Source organism: Silurus meridionalis, chromosome 10, assembly GCF_014805685.1.
Source record: "Silurus meridionalis isolate SWU-2019-XX chromosome 10, ASM1480568v1, whole genome shotgun sequence".
Lineage (NCBI taxonomy): Eukaryota > Metazoa > Chordata > Actinopteri > Siluriformes > Siluridae > Silurus > Silurus meridionalis.
The window spans coordinates 5140169-5162724 of NC_060893.1; the positions used below are offsets into that span (position 1 = coordinate 5140169).

General features: G+C 39.2%; 1 protein-coding gene across 1 annotated transcript in view; it reads right to left on the bottom strand.

Moving 5' to 3' along the window:
• si:dkey-82f1.1 (DENN domain-containing protein 2A) overlaps positions 1-21940 on the bottom strand; it is a 34243-nt gene extending 12303 nt beyond the window's left edge. The window contains exons 1-4 of the mRNA XM_046859621.1: positions 21557-21940; positions 7663-7749; positions 3907-4860; positions 2729-2856 (exon numbers count right to left, since the gene is read on the bottom strand). Coding sequence (XP_046715577.1) covers positions 2729-2856; positions 3907-4860; positions 7663-7748 — 1168 coding nt within the window. The 5' untranslated portion in view covers position 7749; positions 21557-21940. The remainder of the gene's footprint in view (positions 1-2728; positions 2857-3906; positions 4861-7662; positions 7750-21556) is intronic.
• Between the last annotated feature and the right edge of the window lie 616 nt (positions 21941-22556).

The window sequence follows — 22556 nt, forward strand, 5'->3', positions numbered from 1 at the left end:
ACATGTACTAGCAGAGGCATGCTATAACTATTATTGATTTGTTGTTTGGTTCACCCTTCTTTCCTTTCTCTCCCCTATCACTTTCTTGTCATGTTCAACCATTTTCCTATTCATGCCATCACTCTCTATATTTGCTAAGGTATACGCTGCTTGGAGCTTGTCTAGTTGTTTCCATTATAGGGTTCAAACTGACGTAATGCATTTATTTTGCTTCATATTTCTGTACTCCAGATGGTTGATAGTTTGCCAAAAACTAGCACCAAATGCCAGCAGATCCCGCATGATCTGCATAAACATGCAAGCAGAATTGGAAGGAGATTTTCTCTTTTTTTTTTCTCAGATTTTTTTCAGACCCAGACCCCCACTCTTCCACGACAATTTATCTACCAGATGCGACTAGTGGGAGGAGAGTGTTAGACAGGGACATCCAGTCCCAGACCTGAAGAGCACACACTGCTCTTCACACTCATACTGAGGCAAAAGTGGAGTCTGGCTCTGAATTCCTTGTAATACTCTTTGGCGTTATTCTTATATTTCACGTCTAACCAAGCTGTTCCTCGATAAAAACAGTGGTGTTAAAAGGACACAAACTCTTTACTGACGTGAAAATGCAAGCAGTCTTTCAAATAAATACTCTCGTAAAAGCTTAATGGACTTGATTTAAGAGGAACGGAAAAGTGTAAAACCTGAAAGTTACTAAAAGTTTGAAAGAAGACTGCAGAAAAAGTTAATGATGTCTAGTGTAAGCCCTATTCACATTTCTGGCACTGATGATAAATCAATGCAAAAAGCTCCCATATAAAGGAGTCGTTAATATTGGCTAATGGGTTAGCTTAACATTTATTTAATAGCTAGTTTCTTTGTCTGATGCTAATATAGAGAGCTGCAGTTGAGAATCAAAGTGACTTAAGTGAAATCCTGGCACTTAGAAATATACTTAAGGACATATATATATATATATATATATATATATATATATATGTGTATATATACATACTGTATGTATATATTATTAACAGCATTAACTTCTTCAGCAATGTGAGCTGATCGGACCACATGGCCCAGACTTCGCTCCCCACGTGCATCAATGAGCCTTAGCCGCCCGTGACCCTTTCGCCTTTTCACCACTGTTCCTTCATTGGAGCACTTTTGATAGATACTGAGACTGCAGACCAGGAAACCCCACAAGAGCTACAGTTTTGGAGATGCTCTGACCCAGTCGTCTAGACATCACAATTCCTTGTCAAGTCACGCAAATCCTTACACTCGCCTATTTTTCCTGCTTCTCACACGTCAACTTTAAGAACAAAATGTTCGCTTGCTGCCTAATAATATCTCTTCCACTAACAGGTGCCATGATGAAGAGATAATCAGTGATTTATATACATATACAGTGGTACCTCAGAAAAGAATTTAATCCGTTAAGGAATTAGGAAGGAAAAATGTAAAGTGGGATAATATGTTCCGAATGACCCGAAATATTAATATAAAAATAAAAAAACAACCAATATGCATTAATATTATTTAGTATTTAGCATTTCATGTTGGTGCCTAAACATCTGGATACTTTACCGTTGGAGAAGAGTGAATGCTGACATGATGGAGAGGATGTTCGGAGGAAAAGGAGAAAGAATTATTGTTTGGAAGGAGACGAATCTCCTTCCACTATGATATTGGACAGACTGTCACCCGAATCACTATCACTTAATTTTCTCTTTTTTGATACACTTTGCTTCGTTTCACTGCTTTCACTACTTTCTTTCTTCTTTTTTTTTTACACTCATGGTGTATGCGATACTGTGATGAATATTAAGGAAACAAAGACACAGCGATAAACACAGCGCTGAGACAGTGCTCTGACTATGAATTAAAGACGCTAACTGATGGCTGAGAGGTGTGGGAGATTGGGGCAGCAGTACGGAAGAACCATCATCCATTCGAATCTTAGCCAGCGATATTTGGATGATTCGTATTCTGAATTTTTATGCGTAAATTTATGCGATACGAAAATGTTTATGAATTTCAATTCATATTCTGAATTATACGTATTCAGGGGCATTTGTATTCAGAGGTACCACTGTATATCTGTGTATATATATATATATATATATATATATATATATATATATATATATATATATATATATATATATAATTATATATTAATTTATATTTTGTGGGGAAAATTCAGTGACTGACTGCTTCACAAGTACATATGGCATATCACATATATTACATTAATCTTCCAGTAAGAACGTTTATGCTTTTCTTTCCGGAATAAATATAGAATTCGAATTTTTATTTCCAAAACAAACTATTGCCAGAAAAAATACCAGTTTGGAAACATGCTGAGAATCTGACTTAATAACCATTTAGGTTTCCCCAAAACAATATGCGTGTGCTCTCTTTGACTATACAGAGCCAAAACAAATGAGCAAGACTTGTTTTTTTCCACTTCTTTTTAAAATTGGAGTAGTTGGTTTCGCCTATTCATTTCACCCAAATGTAATCTATAAAGCAACTGTGGAAGAAATGTCTATTTTCGGCCACTCTAAATAAGCACTACTAATCAAACATGTAGTCCAGTGATCTAATACACCTGATATTCTAAATTCAGTTTTTGACTGCATGTTGAGGTTTATGCAGGAAAGCTCTTGAAGGAATGTCTGCATGATAGGTCTTGATGGCACCAGTTATCATTAGTGCAAAAAACAATGCAGGGTGTTACCTAAGATGTCTTCATAGACATTCTCCTCGGATAACGTATGTGTGAGTCCCAGCTTGGACTGAGCATACCAGTCCACTCGACAGCCCTCGGTGGACGACTGCAACAAATCCTCGAACTCATACGACTTCCTGCATGGTCAGCATAAAACACAATGGATGTTACTGATAAGGGTAGAAGAAACTATTTTTCATGGCACAGATGTGTTATTCATTTACTGCTAGCATTAAAGTTCATCAGATAGAGTTGTGAAAGAGGAATATCAACCTGGAGCAAAAGAAGAGAAAGTAGAGTATGAGAAATAGAGAATGAAGAACAAGGTCAAGCAAGGAGACAGCAAGGACTAAAGGAAATTGCTGAACTTAAAGCTCTGTTGGGATAACATGCGGTTGTGTACTTGACTGGCTAATGTGTAACCTTAGATACAAGTTCATGCAAAAAAAATTGTTTTAAATGGTATGGAAAGAAGTCAACTTTTGAAGTATGAGAGATATTTTGTTTCATAAATCACATTTCTACGGTCTTAAAGCCGAAGACTGACCGACCTTCGATGAACCATTTCAATAGTCTTATTAAAAAAAACAAAAAAGAAACCCTGGCCGGATTATTGCACAGCCTGAAGGCTTTACGGAGCAGCGTTATGCCAAATGATCTCATGAATATGTAACATTAGACCTCCATAGTTCTCATAAAACATGCTGTCATTTTTTGGTATGCCAAAATAACAGTACAGCACACAATGTTATTGGGGTCATTTTTCCTCTGTAGCCACAGAATTTGGGGTGGTCAGTGTTGGCTTAAAAGTTTAGGCTCTGATCAAGCCCTAGCAGGGCCAAGCTGCCACTGTTGGACCATTAAGCAAGGCCTTTAACCCCTTTTGCTTTCATGGCTGACCCTGATGGCTGGGCATTGGTTAAGACTAGATTCCTATAAAAAAATTATATGCTGTACCAAAATAAGTCATTTTTCATTTTAGAATGTAATAAACATTTAATTTCCAATAACACACTTTACTTTACACTCCTCAAACACCACTGCATCCGTTTACTATCAGTTTCAATCTAGTTGCATGATTCATTGTACTGCTGCAATAATAGGGTGGATGAATAACTGCATAATAATTCATTAATGTTCAGTTCAGTGCAAAAGAAAAGTTTACTGCAAGCTGCGAACCCCCTCACCTCTTATTACTGTCTCGAGTGCAGTTCTGCCAAGGCCTCTGACACACGCCAGGTGGTGGAGGGCAGGAGGGAAGTGGTGGAGGGGGTATCGAGGGCAAAGGGGGCAGATTCCGCCTCCCCTTTGCTGAACTATGGGGAGGTCCTGGGTTGTTTGTCTGAGTGTGGTGCTGAAAAGTACGTTGAGGTTTGGGCAGAGGGTTAATGGACGGCGTCCCGGGCTCAGTGTACACATTCTCAGGGTCTTTGTTTCGACCACGGCGGCTGCCGGGCCTCACCGCTTCCACAGTCCCGAAGATGGGTTCTGCAGCCTTTTCCTCTTGTTTATCTTTGGAAGGTGGGCAGAAGTAGTTGCCTGGCAAAGATGGCTTTGTAGGCGTCTCCTTCATGGCCTGCTCAAGTTTCTTAATGTGCGTCAAAACAGACTTCTTGTCTTGGACGATTTCAGCTTTCCCCGCAGGCATTTTGTCCAGTATCACATCTCGATCTCTTGAATACGCCTTGGAACTTTTCCTCATATCTCCAATCTTATTTCCATTCTCTTTGCCAATGTCCTGTCTGTCACATTCGAACCCTCTTTTACTCTCTTTTCTATGTACCTCTGTAGATTTTAGATCCTTCTTCCTCACACTTTCGGTCTCCTTCTGAATGACAGGCTGTGGATTTGGTCCAGTATTATCAGTTTTGCCCTCCCACTGGGATATTTTGTCCCTAATGCTGGCAGTGCTTTTGAGTCCCGCAGGAGTTTTCGTGAGCTTGTCGCACCCCCCCAGGCCATTTTCAACAGGATAAGTGTCGCTTGGCCTCTTGGGAGTGAGCATTTCCATGTTCCCAGGGAAACGATCAACGTTGTCCAGGGATGTTAGGGGGGACTGTGTGTCCACAACCCTGGACAGGTCCGGCCTATGTGACACCACAGATTGAGCGTCTTGAAGCTGCAAGCCACAGCACTGGAGCCTTCATAGAGCAGAGAAACAAACAGAACAAACACACTGTAATATCTGTTGTTATTTTCTTCAAATGAAATTATGTCTCTGTTAATAAAGTCTTTGGAGGACAACACTAATTTCAGTACAATTCCATATATGTACACTATACCACACAATTGTGTACTATGTCTTTAAATGTGGAAGCATTAAATTTCCCCTTCACTTGAGCTAGGAGACCCAAACCTGTTCCAGCATTACAATGCTCCTGTGCACAAAGCAAGCTCCATGAAGATATGGGTTGTAAGGGTGGGAGTGGAGGATTTTTATTGGCCTGCTATAGAGCTTTGACCTCAACCCTATTGAACATCTTTGGACCCCAGGCTTTCTCACCACACCTACATCAGTAGCTGACTTTACTAATACCCTCGTGGCTGAATGAACACAAATCTCCACAATGACACTCCCCAATCTAGTGGAACATCTTACCAGAATAATGAAGGTTATCCTGTGTCGATGTAAACAAAATCAAATAAAAATTGTTTTTAGATTTTTAAAGCCTTGGGTAATATGCTGATTTTAGATCTGCTCTATTATCTGTAGAATTTCTTTGTGAAAGCGAAAAAGTCACACACATACATGCAGGTTTCTCTTTCTGTAATTATCTCCGTAAAGATATGCTAGCTTGGATTCCAACCAGCACATCCAATCTCGAACAAATGTAGGAAATCCGAAGGTTTAAATTTCAAAGAAACCACTGCACAACGGGAAAAAAATACTTCTAGGAAAGTCTATATGCAAGCAAATATTTCTTTTGCTTTTTTTTCTTTCTTATTATGTTTTTGAATTGAGAAGTCGTATCCAGTTAAGTTCAAACTAATTTGGTGAGACTCTTTCGTTTTAAGAAGCACAAGGCACAGAAGTGAGGAAGAAATCTAGGTCAAACTCCATAAAGCCAACAAGAAGGAGAGGGAGAAAAAAAAAAGAGAATGGGGAGAGGGAGGGAGGGAGGGTGTGTTTGTGGGTGGGGTGGGGGATGAAAAAGAACAAAAATGACAAGCAGACCAAAAAAGGCCAGGGTGATTGTATCCTTCTTCTTGCTGGAAGGAAATGGACTACTTGTTAAAAAAAAGAAAAAGCCAAGCGTGGAAGCTCGACTGAAAGAAGGTAACATCACCCGCCACCCACGCCTGCCGAGAAACCCTTTCCACTAACTGAGCTTGGCAGGTAGAGAAAAAAAATATGCTTTAAGACAAAAACCAACCAAAAAGAAAAACGAGGAAGCCTGACACCATTAACTGATTGGTTGAAAAAAATTTCAAGGGGGAATGGTTGGGACTCTTTAGCTTTTTGCCCTTATTTGTTCAGAATCTGGCCTTTACAATGATACAATACTCAGTGACATACAGTACTTAAGTAAATGGATGATCTCAGTCTACTCAAAGTTCCACCACGGTGGAGGTTTTACAGCCTGTAATAGCATGCTACGGCATTCCACCCCTACTCATTACTTAGCTAAAGAACGGCCTGGAGCTCTAGTTCGATTTTAGTAAAACACACAATTAGAAACCTCATATCAATGTACGTAATATCTAGAAATACAGTACTATAGGGCCAGAAGTATATCGACACCCGACACCATACGTGGTTCCTCCCTAAAATCTCAATCTTAGGGTCATAGAATTGTATAGGATTCGTGTTTTGTGTTGTAATATTAAGATTTACATTCATAGGAACTATGAGGCCCAAACCTGTTCCAGCATGACAATGCCCCTGTGGACAAAGCCAGCTTCAATAAGATATGATTTGCCAGATTTTGAAGTGGAAGATCTCAAGTGTCCTAAAGAGAGCTTTGAACCTAACCCCACTGAACCCCTTTGATGAAATATCTGATGACATACCAAATCAGTGCGTGATCTGTCTAAAGCTCTTGTTACCGAATGAACACAAATACTACAAAGTGTAGTGCAATCAATGCTGAAAAATAAGTAAATAAATAAAAAATAATGCATGCGTTTCATATTACACATATTTCTCAGATGAGGTATATATATCTCCTTCAGTGTTTTTTATTAAGTATTATTTTTAACATGGTCCATTAATGCAACAGGTTTGGAATTGTGTAGTAAGCCAAAAAGTATTAAACAACCCAGTTTTATATTTTCGATTCCTCAAAGTAGCCACCTATTGCTGTGATAACAGCTTTGCACACTCTTGGCATGCTCTCAGTCAGCCTGATGAGGTAGTCACCTGGAAAATGTTTGTTCCTGGAGTGTTTGTTGGCTGCTTTTCCTTCACTTTCTGGTCCAACTCATCCCAAACTGTCTCAGCTGGATTTAGATCAGATGATTATGCAGGACAGGTTATCTGATGCAGCACTCTTTCACTCTCCTTCTTGGACAAATAGCTCTTACATAACCTGGAGGTGTGTTTGGGGTCATTGTCCTGTTGGAAATGCAAACCAGATGGGATAGCATGTCGCTGCAAAATGCTGTGGAAAAAGTGTGCCCTCGTTTTTGAGCAAATCACCAACAGTGTCTACAGCAAAACACTCCCACGCCATCAAACCTCCTCCACCATGCTTCACAGTGGAAACCAAACATTCAGGAACCGTCCTCTGGGTTGTTTAACACTTTTTTTTTACTACATATTTCCATTTCCATAGTTTGGATATCTTCTTGTACAATGTTGCAAATAATACAGATAAAGAAAAAACATCAGAAGAGGTGTAGGTATGTACATACATTTAAGGAGAAAGTGGTGTAAAAAAAAAAAATCTATAAAAAAAATGAATGATTAATATGTTTTGGAAGCGTAATGTGTTACTCCATACCCGTTGACTGACTGGTAGATGCAGTTCTCTGTGTTTGTACAGAGCAGCAGCGCTCTTCCACCAGTCATAATGCTAGCAGCTGGCATCCTGAAAAAGCAAAGAAGGAGAAACTTAGCTATGTCTCATAATAACAACTGATATTACAACTCGTCGTACACACAAACGCTCAAAAGTCAAAATTACACACCTTACATAACCTGATGCAAATGCAAAGCCTTTTTAAATATAACAATAATGAATTTAGTAATTTTAGATTCATTTGAATTAAACAAATCATTTCTGGGCTCTCAGGCTTTAATTTTAGCTCGAAATGTTCTCCTGGGTTATCGGAGCTCTTCAAATAAACACAGATAAGCAGCTCATTATGGGACGTATAATTTATTCCTGATCTTAATCCATTTCTAACTCGCATGTCTGTAATACTTCTATGAAACCAGCAAGTTAAAATGCCGGCGTAGACGCAAGTAATAGTACGATATTTAGCCTACACACATTTTGCTTAAATAATCTGCTGTTCTTTCATCTAACATCTTTCTTCGGATCAAAACACGCTCACACGTTTGTTGGATGCGTCAGAGATGGTGAGTGGAGACGAAAACAAACTGGCTTGTTTTTAGGACGAACAGATTTCGGACTGAGTCATACATTATTTGCCACTTTTGCGGGCTGTCCAAAGCCACAATGCACGCAATGCTTCACAAACCAAAGTCAGGCACAAGGGGAGAGTGTGAAAGGGAGAAAGAAATGGATTCTGTACTGTCTAAACCCTGAGTAAATACAATGAGGCTCAGTTTTAAAATGTTTACAACCATCCACTAAGCAATAGTATGAAAAAAAAAAAAGAAAGATAGACGAGTCATGCTTGTCACATGAACATTGCAGCATAGTGAAATACTTTCTTCACAAATCCCAGCAAAGTGAGTAAACTGGGGTTAGAGCACAGGGTCAGTCATGTTACAGCGCCCCTGGAGGACAGAGGGTTAAAAGCATTGCTTAAGTCACCCAAGAGTGGCAGCTTAGCGATACCAGGACGTGAACCTCAATCTACTGATCAGTAACCCAGCGCCTTAGCCTAAACCACTGAGCTACCACCTCCCTAAACACCATAAATGTTCCCATACAAAGAACATTAGAGAAAAAGCCAAACAGGTAAACAGGTGGACCAAGTTCCTACTACAGTTCCTTTGAATCATATCTATACAGACTTTTTTTATTCTATATATTTCTTTTTTAAGGATTGTAAGACTTTATTACAATCCTTAAAAAAGAAATATATAGAATAAAAAAGTCTGTATAGAAAAAAGCCGTGTCATGCTAGCATAAAAGGATGTCAGAGCACTAAGCACTTAGCTCTGGAATATTCACAGCATTCGACACACTTGGTCCTACTAAATAGACACATTTGGGACAAACTGTCACTTGTAGGCGTGAGCATGTGTGCTTGAGGTCTAAGTACCCGCTAGCCACTACATCTCCTGCCAAGAGGAAGTATGACGTAATGCAGGAAGGGGTTATAAGTAGGCTTGGAATGACAATCCACTGTGTAACACTCGACTAATTTAACTGCAGATGCATGTTTATTTTTATGACCTTACAACATTATAACATTGTGAGCGGTGAATTGAATAACACTGATTATCTCTTCATCATGGCACCTGTTAGTGGGTGGGATATTATTAGGCAGCACTTGAATATTTCGTCCTCAAAGTTGGTGTGTTAGAAGCAGGAAAAATGGGCAAGCATAAGAATTTGAGCGAGCAGACAAGAGCCAATTTGTGATGTCTAGACGACTGGGTCAGAGCATCTCCAAAACTGGAGCTCTTGTGGGTTGTTCCCGGTCTGCAGTGGTCAGTATTGATTACAAATAGTTCAAGGAAGGAACAGTGGTGAACCGGCGACAAGGTCAAACGGGCGGCCGAGACTTCTTGATGCACGTGGGGAGCGAAAGCTGGTCCTTTTGGTCCGATCCAACAGACGAGCTCCTGTAGCTCACATTGTTGAAGAAGTTAATGCTGTTAATGCTCGACTACTGTTAATGCTGTCAATGTATACAGTATGCAGTGTTGATTGGTGCATTAGGTTAATAGGTTGAGCATCCTTTTACAGCCACTGCCAATTTTTTTTTCACCATAGCCTTGAAGTTAGAGTCGGGTGTGCTGGACGTGTCGGAAGCTCTTGCCATTGCAGGAATCCCAGCAGCAATGCTGGCCTGCAGCGCAAACTGATTTAGAGGGTCTGCCAAGAACAATATTAAAGCCATTCTGCATGTGGTGTTCTCCACTTTGGTGTGGCTAAGGCTCAAAGGTATCGCCAGTTTTACTGTTTGTCATTTTCTTTTAAACTTATTCATAATAGTTATGAATTATCTTTCTTTCTTTCGTTCTTTCATTCGTTCGTTAGTTCTTTTATTCATTCGTTCGTTCATTTTTTTTCCCGCTCTTTCTTTCCTTCGTTCTTTCTTTCGTTCGTTCGTTCTTTATTTCTTTCTTTCTTTTGTTCGCTCTTTCTTTCTTTAGTTCTTTCTTTTGTTCGTTCTTTCTTTCTGTCTTACTTTCGTTCGTTTGTTCGTTCGTTCGTTTATTCTTTCTGTCGTTCGTTCGTTTGTTCGTTCGTTTGTTCGTTCGTTTGTTCGTTCTTTCTTTCTTTTTTTTGTTCTTTTGTTCTTTCTTTCATTCGTTCTTTCGTTCTTTCTTTCATTCGTTCTTTCTTTCTTTCTTTTGGATAGCATGACCTGCATGCCTAAATGATTTTCAGCTGTGTAAAGGGGTCACATGTTTTCAGAGGAACATACAACTTTTTTCCCTCTATGCTGTTCCTCTTGCTGAAAGCTAGAGGAAAAATACACACACACACACACACACACACACACACACACAAACTTTCTCTCTCTCTCTCTCTCTCTCTTTCTCAGAAAGCAAAGACAAACGAGCAAAGACAAAGACTTTTTTTTAATAGACACACTCAACAACTACATACCATGTGTTCTCGGTCATTAGGATGTTCGGGATACTGTGTACAATTAACATTCGAACTGTGCGAAATGCAAACTAATGGCCAAGGAATAATGATATTCCAGTTATACGGCCAAACCTTATCTTTTAAACCTCGATCTGATGTATGAAGCTAAAACATCCATGCCATCTCTGTTTCAGGTTGGAGGAACACAGCATGAAACAAAATCCACAACTTGTATGGCGGAAACTGTAGCAGTAGCCATATTTACTGCTCGACTGCTTTACAGCCTTCAACTGCTTGCAGTCATTTTCTTTGTCTCATTCTCCATTGTTAAACGTGACCTTGTATCACACAGCTACTTCCTCAATAATGTGGAGAAAGAGTCAGCCATCTGGTTCAGGCAATAAAAAATCTCCATTTGCCCAGACTGACCTCGTACCTGTCCCTCTTCCTGACCCACGCCTCAGCAAAATGATAGGTCTCGCATAAACTTGTTCTGCTATGCTGTTTTTCTTCTAAGCATGTTGGGTTGCAATGCTTAATATAATGCTTTGTTTCTTTTTTGGTTTTGTACACTATATAGACAAAAGTTTGTGAACACCTGACATTTTCAGACACCCCATTCCACATCTAGTCCATATATACTGTTACAGTAACCTCCACTCTTTTAAAAAAGATGTTTCACTAGATCTTCGGAGTGTGCTTATGGAGATTTGTGAGATTTTATTTAGCCACATGCATGTTGATAAAGTCACGCACTGATGTAGGTGAGGTCAGAAGGCCTGGGGTGCTGTCAGCGTTCACATTAATCCCAAAGTGCTCTATAGAAAGAGATCTTCCACTCCAAACCATGTAAACCATATCTTCATGGAGCTGGCTCTGTGCACAGAGGCATAATTGTGCTGGAACAGGTTTAGGTTTTCCTAGTTCAAGTAAAGGGGAAATTATGCTACAACATCCAAAGACATCATATAAAATTGTGTGCCTCCAACATTGTGGTAACAGTTTGGGGAAGAACCACTAACAGCTTGGAAAATGCAGGTGTCCCAATACTGTCGTCCATATAGTGTATCTTTATCCAATTATTATTTTTTAGTAAATATATGGCTTTTGGTTCGGTACGTGTTTACTGAATGCAATCCTTTTAACGTGTGGAACATAGACAGTTAAAATCACTTTAGCACGTATTAAGTGGCTATTAAACGTTGTTTTCATCTCCGCCTCAGACTTTAGCGCATTTAAAAATAAATTATAATTCAACTTGAAAACATATACAACACTGCCATGGGTGTAAAAAGATACTAGAGTTAGCGCAGTGTCACTGTTGCTACTAACTCCATACTGGAAATAAGATTTGTTTTGCGCATGCTAAAGAATCCATAGCACTAGCATGAGCCGCTAGCCACTTCCTGGTTAGCGGCTAACGCTAGTATTGTGGATTCTTTAGCATTTTATGTCCAGCTTCAAGAATTTCTCTTACAGGAGAAAATCCTGACAATTCCACATATTAATGGAGTAAATGAATGAATAATGGAAGAAATAAAGACATTTACTAAAGTATGCTAAAATAAATAGAACAGTAAAATAGATCATCTCTTTAGGAAATTAAATATTAAATATAAAACACACACACACACACACACACACACACACACTTATTTACACATCTGTATTACCCGAAAGGGGTCTAAAAAGTAGTTAACTATTTAATTGCATTTTTTATTTAATTATATATATATTTGTTTTTCATTTAATCAATACATTTTGGGCAATTTGAATTGAATAGTTTAATAAACATAAAAAATTTATTGCATTCATTTATTGTATTATTTTTTTAATAAAATTATTTTATATACTATTTAATCAAGCGGGCATTTTATTTAAAATGGTTTAAAAATGTAAACTGTTTAAATGTTAATCACAAATGTCATTAATAATACTAAACTGTTATGAAAAATGACAAAATATATATATTATATATATATATATATATATATATATATATATATATATATATATATATATATATATATATATATATATAATTTTTTTTTTTTCCCTAAATATATAATTGTTTCTAATTTTGATCGCATTGATGTGAAAGAAATATAAATTTGACTGTCCATTTACAAATGCCTAGAAATTATCCATCTTTATGCGTCATTACACTTTCGCATTCAAGGTGCCCCCAAAAGCCTATAAACACAAAGAGACACAAAAGGAAGCTGACAGTATAATAGCAGTCGTAGGCTCTTTAAAAAGTGATAAGCATCAGTTTGTGGACTCTGTCCAAGGTTTGTGGATATTCATTAGGGTCAGAGCAGGGCCATCACCCTCTATCAGTTACATAACTAAGCGTTTACTTCAAACAACAGATCGGTATCAAGGCACTGTCACCAGGGGTTTTGGTACACACAACATTAGAGGAAGACAAGAGAAATAAAGAATCGCTGGAGGCTAATCATTATGAGGATAAACACAAACAACCGTTTGTGGGACTTTCCATAAAAAAAAAGGGGGTAACAATTATACAGTTATGTTTTGGTGCTTGTTTTTCCTGCATATTTACTGAGAAAAGATATAATAGATTGTGTGTATTTGGTAAGCAGTATACTAAATTTGGTGTATATTTGGTGCATTTGTATTTATTTGAAAGCAAATTGTACACAGTATTATACAAAATTCTAGCAGATATGGATAAAAGCAGTGTGTGTGTGTGTGTGTGTGTGTGTGTGTGTGTGTGTGTGTGTGTGTGTATGATGTGTGTGTGAATGCACGTGGCTGAGCAAGCCATCTGTGTTTTATTTTAAATCCCCTATGCAAAGAAAAGTCAAAGAATTCCTTCTTTCCAACTCTCTTTTCTGCTGTGGACAATAGAAGCCAAACCCTGGATAGTAGGAGTATTCTACACACGCACGCACACACACACACACACACACACACACACACACACACACTCAATCACAGGGCCGGGGGCCAGGTCAAAGTTGAGCTCTTTCCTTTTACAACCACAGGACATCCACAAAAAAAATGGAAAAAATAATTAAAAGGAGAAAGTATTAAACATATTAGAGATATGGGATTGGGATGAAGTAACCATTGACTAATTAGAAAAAGAGTGGTTATCTATACTGTAAAAAGAATATGAAAAGACTGTGTTTGTGCAACTTTGGATACTTCCACTTTGTTTCTAAACCCTGAAGCTTTGACATCACAATCCTGGATTTTGTATTTAGTCTTTTGTTTTTGATTGGAGTCTTTGTCTTGTTACTGAATTTGTTTGTCTCAATCAGTCACGACACCGCATGCTAAAGCACTGCGAGTGAAAAATCGGCCTGAGGTTTGCTGTTGTCACTGATAGACCTTGGTATTCTGAAAAGTTAAGCAGCCAGATTTCTCTCTCTCGTTCTCTCTCTATCTATCTGGCCTTCCTCCTCCTCCTCCCGCTAACAGCTGCTTCTCATAAAGCCTGTCCACAGCGGCCAGCCCTGGAGGACCCACTAAATGCATGACATCATGCTCGCTGCAGCTCTCCACTGCACACAGTGAGAAAGCGAGAGGCTGAGAAACCGTGTGAGAGACTAGGAATGAATCTTTGCTTTCCACATACAGAAAATATGCTTGATGCAATGCGAGCTATCTATCATATTTGGTAACGTGATTACACTAAATAAATCACGGAGAATTACATATAGGTTTTCTATTGTAGCAGATACTTTGCAACTAAGGCAAAACCTTTGGATTGAACCCTGGATTTTAGGCAAAATCTAAAGATTTAACACTTTTGTCAAGATGAAGAAAATAAAAATAATTAAATCATTTCACGTTTGTCCTGGTTTGCGAGAGGTCCTCACGAACGAGGCTTGAGCTGACTCGTGTATTTAGTCCTTCTTTGGTCTTTTTCGCTTCTCAATTCACAAGAGCACTTTCTCTGCAATCAATTTCATGCACCACTAAGCAAGGAGCAAAGCAGCCATCGAGACGCAGTGTGTGAAAAAGTGTGGAGTGTGTGTCTGTTCTTCTGCACCGGTGGAGGCACTCGGCGGGGGACTAACTTTCACCCAGTGCCTCCGCGTTCAGTGGAGGCACATTCCACCAATTTTTTTGCAGATTGAGTGAGTGTATGTGTGAGTAAGAAAAGAAAGAGTGTGAGAGGGGTTTCAGCACTTGTAATCATGTGATTAATATGTACAGTATGTTGTAATTTCCCCAATTTTTGTTTCATGTAATTCACACTTTTCAGGGATTTCGATACAATTATATGATAAAGTTAATAGAGCGAATGCAGTATCTCATTTTCGGAGCCTGTCAGAGTATATATATAGCACTACAAGGGTCTGCCTGAGTATATGTATATATATACATATACTCAGGCAGACCCCTTGTAGTGCTATTGTTAGGAAAGGATGCATATCAGACAGGAACATGGCTGGACAATACCAACAATGTTTTTATCGATACATTACCGGTCTATGTTTTTTTTTTTCGTCTGTTATAGAGTATTTTGCTTGGCTGAATATTTAATCGATCCACAAATGATTGCAAATATAACAATGTGATAAATGGCTTGAAGTCTCTGCTTCAGCCCCAGGGTTAGGCCCTAACCTTAACCCTAGCCCTATAGTGGCAGCATGGCATCATCAAGACAAAGAGAAGGATAGTCTCAGGAAGAGAGGGGGCAAGAAAAGCAGGATGGGATATCCTGGCTTCTATCCTGCCTTCAATACACACCCATTTGTGTCCTAAACTGAGTGAGAAAGTATTCTGTAGTCAGTCCCAGTGGACCAACTGGTCAAAAAAAAGAAGAGGAAGTCTTTAGTCCCAGTCTCGGCCCATCTGTCTGTCACTGCAGAACAATAAACTGTGCAATTGTTGAGCTGCCATCAAAGACAAAGCAGCCATTTTTCAACACTCGCTATTATATTGTGTCCAGCAATACAGTACATTTAGAAAAGGAAAGCTTTAACATAAAACAAGTTCGAGTCTTGCTCTTTTGTGTATCTGGTATGAACACTGGTCAAAAAAGATGAAGGCTCTGTCTAGGGGGGAAAAAAAGGAAAGATTTCCTGTCTTACTTATTTTTAACCCCAAAAGCCTTTCTGTTTTGCTGAGCCAGGGAATGCGCTGAAATAATGAAATATTTCCACAGATCCCAGATTTGAACAGAGCATTCTCCTGAAAACACTTTAAGCTGTTTAATCTAATTGAGGGAAAGACTGTTCTCTATTTCAGCCACCGGCTTCTTTCAATTGTCATTTAATCATTCTGTTTGAGCAGAGACACTAACCTGGGCCTACAGATCGAATACAAAACCTAAGAATACTCAATACACTCAAAACAACAACAATAAAACTGCTAGATAACTCTCGATGGATGTTTACTGCGATTTAAAGAGGTATAACAGTTCAATGGATATTTCCAAATGATATAAAGTATATTTATGTGGACGTTGTTGGAAAATTGAAGCTAGTTTAGGGTGTTTTGATTCAAATAAGAACATTTTTTTGAACAAACCAAGTTCACGTCTGTAAACAGCTCCGAGTTCGCTGTTCTTTCCAACCAGGCCTGAGGGGAAACATATTTTTTTATGAAATGCACTTAAATGCTCACTCAAATATATTTCCCTCAAGAGAAAATAATCCAGAAATGGCTACAGTACTTCTAGCTAATAGATCTTGTTACCTTGGAAACCACTTTTTATCTGTTTACTCATTGGCTTTGTTCAGGGCCGTTTTTAGCCTTTTTTGGCAACCTAGGCGAAATTCCTATTAATCCCCGAACCCCTATGACCGCCTAGTTTGCCTATGCCTAGAAACGGTGCTGGCTTTTGTTTAGAAATGTTTACAGGTTTTGTATAGAGAGAAAGCCAATTATTGACTTACAGTCCACATGCATTACATGCATTCTCTTTCTGTCCACTAGGGACACTGAGCAGATGTTATTTAGAGAGTGGAGCAGTTTGAGTGTTGTGTATGATGTATAGTGTAGGAGTGTGTGCAACGTGCACACGTAATAGTCACTTACAGGCCAAACACATCTACTCTGAAGGTTTATAGTTTGAGATTTGTCTTTTGGTCTTAAGCTCTTCCTAATTTTTAAGATGCCATTTGCTGGATAGTTTTGGTTAGTGGACTGCTGTCAAACTCAGTAATTATATTGAGGTTACCCCTCCAACATTACCTTGCTCATAAAAAGGGCAACACACACACTACCATGCCATGATCATCACTTAATCATCAGCCAATCTATTGCACAGCACAGTCCACACACATATGCATACACTCCTACATGCTTAAACATGGGCAGGTTTGCACCGTTGTTCATGTTTTTTTTACAAGCTGTTAATAATCGTCCCTTCACATTGGACAAGTAGCAGCAAATGTGGTATAGTCAATACCTTGCAGTCAGTATAAATTGTTTTTGTTGGCCAGGGATAATTTTATAATATACCTCTATTTATTCACACATCCATCTTCCATACCATTTCCCAAATACACTCACACACTAATTCACACACTGAGGACAAATTGAAAATGCCAAATCAACCTACAATGCATGTCTTTAGACCAGAGGAGGAAACCAGAGCACCTGAAGGACCCCCCAAGCATATATATATATATATATACATAAAATAAAATAATATATTATATATAAATGTACTGGGAAAGCATGCCTTTATAGTTGGCATGTGCATATGAATGATTTAAAGCCAGTTTGCATAAAAATACTTGAATTCAAAGTAAAAAAAAAAAGTTTACTTGGATTTATGATTAAATAAAATATATTTCCGATATGACACTATTTGGAGTTGAATGGATTTTGGATCAGTACAGGATTTAGGATTTTTACCCTTCAGCTTCCTATGACTATAGTATATCAAGCAATTTCTTTCCCTATTTCCCTGCGTCTTTTTGCTGCTTTTCCCCGTGCGCTGACTCTGTGCCAGGTCTCCAGTTACCCTTCCTGTTTCCCCCTTCACGCTTCTGCGGTTCCGCCTGACCATTCCCACCGGCATTCCTGCTCCCAGCCCTGCGCTCAAAGCACAGACAGATTCCTACAATTCCCTGCAGTATTCCCAAAGGAGTGCAGCGTGGCGAGAGCTTGGGAAAGTGCACTTCCGAAGTCAAGGATCCACCGAGCAAACAAGACGTTTTTTGGTCCTTGTTTACTCCCTTCACAACCCCCCATTTTCAAAAATCAGCATTTCCAGAGTCAATGAAAATGAACGATAAAAAGAGATTCTAAGCAAAAGACAGAGCTTGTGTGGCACAATGTCTGAGAGTCAGAACCGCCCATGGAAAGCAAAAAAAAGTGGATCAAATATGTTTAATAGGTCTTTCAAAAACGTATGGCTCCATTTTTCTTGTCAAACATAGGGACATTAGAACCGCATTCCTCATAACGATAATTGAACAGTTTCGAAGAACTGAAATCCTCCAAGAGACTGCAATTACACAGCTTTGAGGCACGGCATGTCTAATTCAGTGTTTTCTATTCGATTGAAATAATTGTCACAATACTGAGCGAATCCATCACATATACAGTACAAACAACTGAACAACTGCAGATGAGCTTTACAGATTGGTTTACATAAGAAGTCAGTGTAGCCGTCCCCCAAAATTGTGCTAAAAGCCAAAAGCCAAGACCGGGGTGGAAAGATTTCGCCTCCACTACATGAAAATAATAGATGAAGATGTTGTTGTCTATGGTACACATCATTAGCGTTTTCTCCTCACTTTACTCCCAAAATAGGGTTATGGAAGTGAAGTCTTTGACCTTGAGATAGTTCAAGGACCCAATGATTTGAACCCGGTAACTCAAAGTATGAAAACGCTCATATTGTTCTTATCCAGGCAGTTTACCCCCACGCGAAACAATGGAAAGAACAAATGTTGGTTTAGAGATATAAACAGTGCTGTTTACAATCAGAAAGCTGCGGAAGATAAATATCTTTCACAGACGGTTGAGAGTTTGCTGTCACCACTGGCCTGGTTGTAATACATTTGGTTCGCTCTAACATTTTTTTTCTTTTTTTAATTCCTGCATATCGATTCTCATCTAATTTGACAAAACGTCTCTAATACGCGTGTCCACGCTGAAGCCGTGCCATATATGGAGTGGAGATTTACATCCAGTACTTCTCACTATAGAAAACAAACTTCATCTACTGCCACTTCCTCTCCCCCTTCTTTCTCATCCTGGGTTAAAAAAAAATAACAGCTCTACAAAGTGCACTGAACCTTGACAGGGCCAATGTCAGAGCAGCAGCTTGCAAGCACGGCTCCAGCGGCAGCAGGGGGTGAGAGAGAGAGAGAGAGCCAGGCTGAAGGAGGAAGGGAATGTAAGGAGTATGTATATATCTGTGTGTGTGTGTGTGTGTGTGTGTGTGTGTGTGTGTGTGTGTGTGTGTGTGTGTGAGAAGGAAGGGGGCGGGCAGTGACCACAGCATCTGTGCTCCGTTCCCAACCACTGCAGCACAAAAGGCAGAGAGAGCTTGTGGAATCCTGAGCAGTGAGCTTGTGGAATTCCCTCACCAGCAGAACACATTCTGTAAGTGCTTCCACGGAGACGCTCGAGCTATGAAAGAGACTCGGGGTCTAAAATTGCTTTTCATATTAAAGACTCCCTGGTGAATTACAGCAGCAGTACGGTTCCACTGCGGCGTCCTATGATTGAGCGTCAGACAAGATCCATGGGCTGGATTAAAGCATTTTGATCGAGGCCAGATGTCAGTTAATAGATGTTAGATGGGTGTTTGGCATCAATCAGGAATGATACAAAAAGTCGTACACACATATACACACACACACACATACACAGACATTCCTGAGTTTTATATTGCTAAAAAGCAATTCAACATGTTATGAACTGAAATTTCAAACGCATGATACTCAAACGACTCAATTCATCACATTAATATCATGTGATAAATAAAGCCATGTGCCTACAAGTAATAGAACATATACATTTTGTAGAGAAATAACATCAAATGTGATGTAAATAAATCATTTATGCATGGGGTGAAAAATCCCATGTCAATGAACTATAAAAAAGATTTTAAAATTTTTTTTTTTTTTACAATTTAAATATAAAAAAGAAATCACGTGAAAAATAAAAACAATGACAAAAATGAATTGCACAAAAAATGACATGAAAATTGCAAATCATCTTATTCGCTTAGAAAATGTTTTGATAAAAACGTCATGTCTATATATAATATATAGATATAGATGTAATAGTGTATATACCTGTATATAATAAATACGAATGAACTGTACCTAAATACAAATTTCAATCATTAATAAGGTTCAAACATGCTATGTTAAACTTTACAATCAAAGCTGCTCCCAGTAAACCAGTCACCATAATACACACTGTTATTACTGTTTAACTGTGTAATAATACTACCTGTGTGCAATTCTACCTGCAATACATACTTTTTTCCTTATTTGTATTTATACATTGTGTTGTGTATATACTGTATACTATATGTCTATTCTTTTATATATTTGCATTTATTTTTTATTTTTTTCTTTGCTGTTGTAACAAAGAAATTTCCCCACTGTGGGACGAATAAAGGTTTATCTTATCTAATGCTTTGCTTTTTTCCTGTATGCATCCTTGAGTTATGACGAGATCAGTGTAATCAGCCTTTCCCCTAAAACAGGCCTGCAGTCTCATTACAGCAGACTCCAATGTGACCAGGCTCCTGTCCAAAATTCCTTTCAATGCACACACTGGTTTTACTGCCATACACAACTCATCCTGCTGTAGAAAATCCTCTTTGAAACATTCTCGACCACCTGGAGATCCGAAGCATAATAAACGGTGTCTCTGGACATTAATTGCATGCTTGGTACCTCAAGCCTGTAACATGCTGAAGAGGTGAGTTGGAGACTCGGGAACATTAACAATAGCATGAATATGAGTCAGTGGATGCGTGACAGGGCTGAGAGTCACCCAGAAACAGCTCCGAAATTCAATCAGACTTTTATTTCTCTTAGAAGTGATTTTTTTGAGGTTTTGTGTGGCTACAAGTGTGGAAACATTGCAAGCCAGACTCAGATTTATGCCTTTAAGAGTAACAACATTATATATATATATATATATATATATATATATATATATATATATATATATATATATATATATATATATATATATATATATAAAATGGGTGCTGTATCATGGCTTACTTTGTGCTCTGCCCCCTGCTTCCTACATTGCTCAGAGCACAGAGTAAGCCATGACACAGCACCTCTGGAGGGTTAAGGGCCTAATGCAGGGGCCCAAGAGTGTCAACTTGGTGATACCAGGGCTTGAAACCCCCGACATTTCAATCAGTAACCCAGAGACTTAACCGCTGAGATATATATATATATATATATATATATATACTATACATACACAGAAGGAGTTCACATGCTTTACACACGTGTTGGCAATGGTGATAGTAAACACAGTGCTGTTTGGTGCAAGTTATCTTTGCTCCAGCTGCTCTGTGTTTACCACCTCCCCTTTCACTCTATCTCTTTCAGTGGAGCGGTGAAGAGAGACCATTGTTCTGTGGGTTCAAATGACTCGCCTCACTTATCCAATTACCCACTTCTCTATCTGTGCTGTCTCTCCCTGCCTGCACTGGAATGCACCTATTTAACACACACCTCTCCCTTAGTGAAGAAACACCTCTGAGTGAACCCTGTCTGCCACTTAGTGTCCGAATGGAGGAGAAGTTCGGATAGGAGTATCTTCCACAGAGCTACACTCACACACTGTCTTCACACACACATGATCGTTCGGCTGGATTCCAGCTCATCTGATTTAAACCTAAGTGTTGAAAACTTGATTAGAAGAAAATGCTTTCTTATCAAGCACACACACACACACACACACACACACACACACACACACACACACACACACACATAGACTACTGTACCTGGCTTGGTTGGTTGAGCCTTGCAGAAGCGCTCTTGTAGTGGTCTTTCATTTTGTGAAACCTGACACTACTGAGTACACCAACATCCACTCAGTGATTCCTCCTGGAGTAGCCAGTCCTTCTTCTTCTGCTTCTTCTTCTACTTTTTATTCTTTTTCGTTTTCTTTTTTCCCCCTCCTTCTTTTTCCAAACACTCTTTCCTTGATCTTCTTCTGTTCCTCTGGATGGCCCTCGAGGCTTCACCCCCACCAAGTGTGCAATGAGAAACAAACAAGAACCAAACTCTAAAACTATCTTCACCAACTTCAGCCAAGGCAACCTTATCTCTCCCTCCTGCTTCTCTCTGCACCCTTGCCTTCCTCTCCTTCTCTCTCACATGCTCTTTCTCTGCACTTTTCCCACCCCTCCCTCCTCTCTCTCTCTCTCTCTCTCTCTCACACCAAGACCCCCCTCCCACTCTATCCCTCTTTCTCTCCTTCTCTCCCTCCTCCCCTTTCCCATCATCCCTCCACCCCCTACTGCTGAACTAATCTGCAGCTGGCCCAGTGATTGGAGGTCTGGTCGTCTTGGTGATGAAGTGTCCTGTTTTAGCTGCAGAAGAAAGAAAGCTGAATGGCCAGAGAAACCAAAACATTCATTAGACCCATGTGTATCAAGTTAGATATATACAGTGTACAGAATTTCAGTAAATCTTCTTTGTTACTGTACTTGAGAAATGGAGAAGGAGTGTGCTGGATCTTTACAGATCTTTAAGAATAAGGGAGGTGTGCAGACCTGCAGTAACTACAGGGGAATAAAGTTGATCAGTCACACCATGAAGTTATGGGAAAGAGTAGTGGAAGCCAGGCTGAGAGAAGAGGTGACCATCTGTGAGCAACAGTATGGTTTTATGCCAGAGGGGAGAGAGGAAGAGCACCACAGATGCATTATTTGCTTTGAGAATGTTGATAGAGAAGTATAAAGAAGGTCAGAAGGAGTTGCATTGTGTGCTTGTGGATTT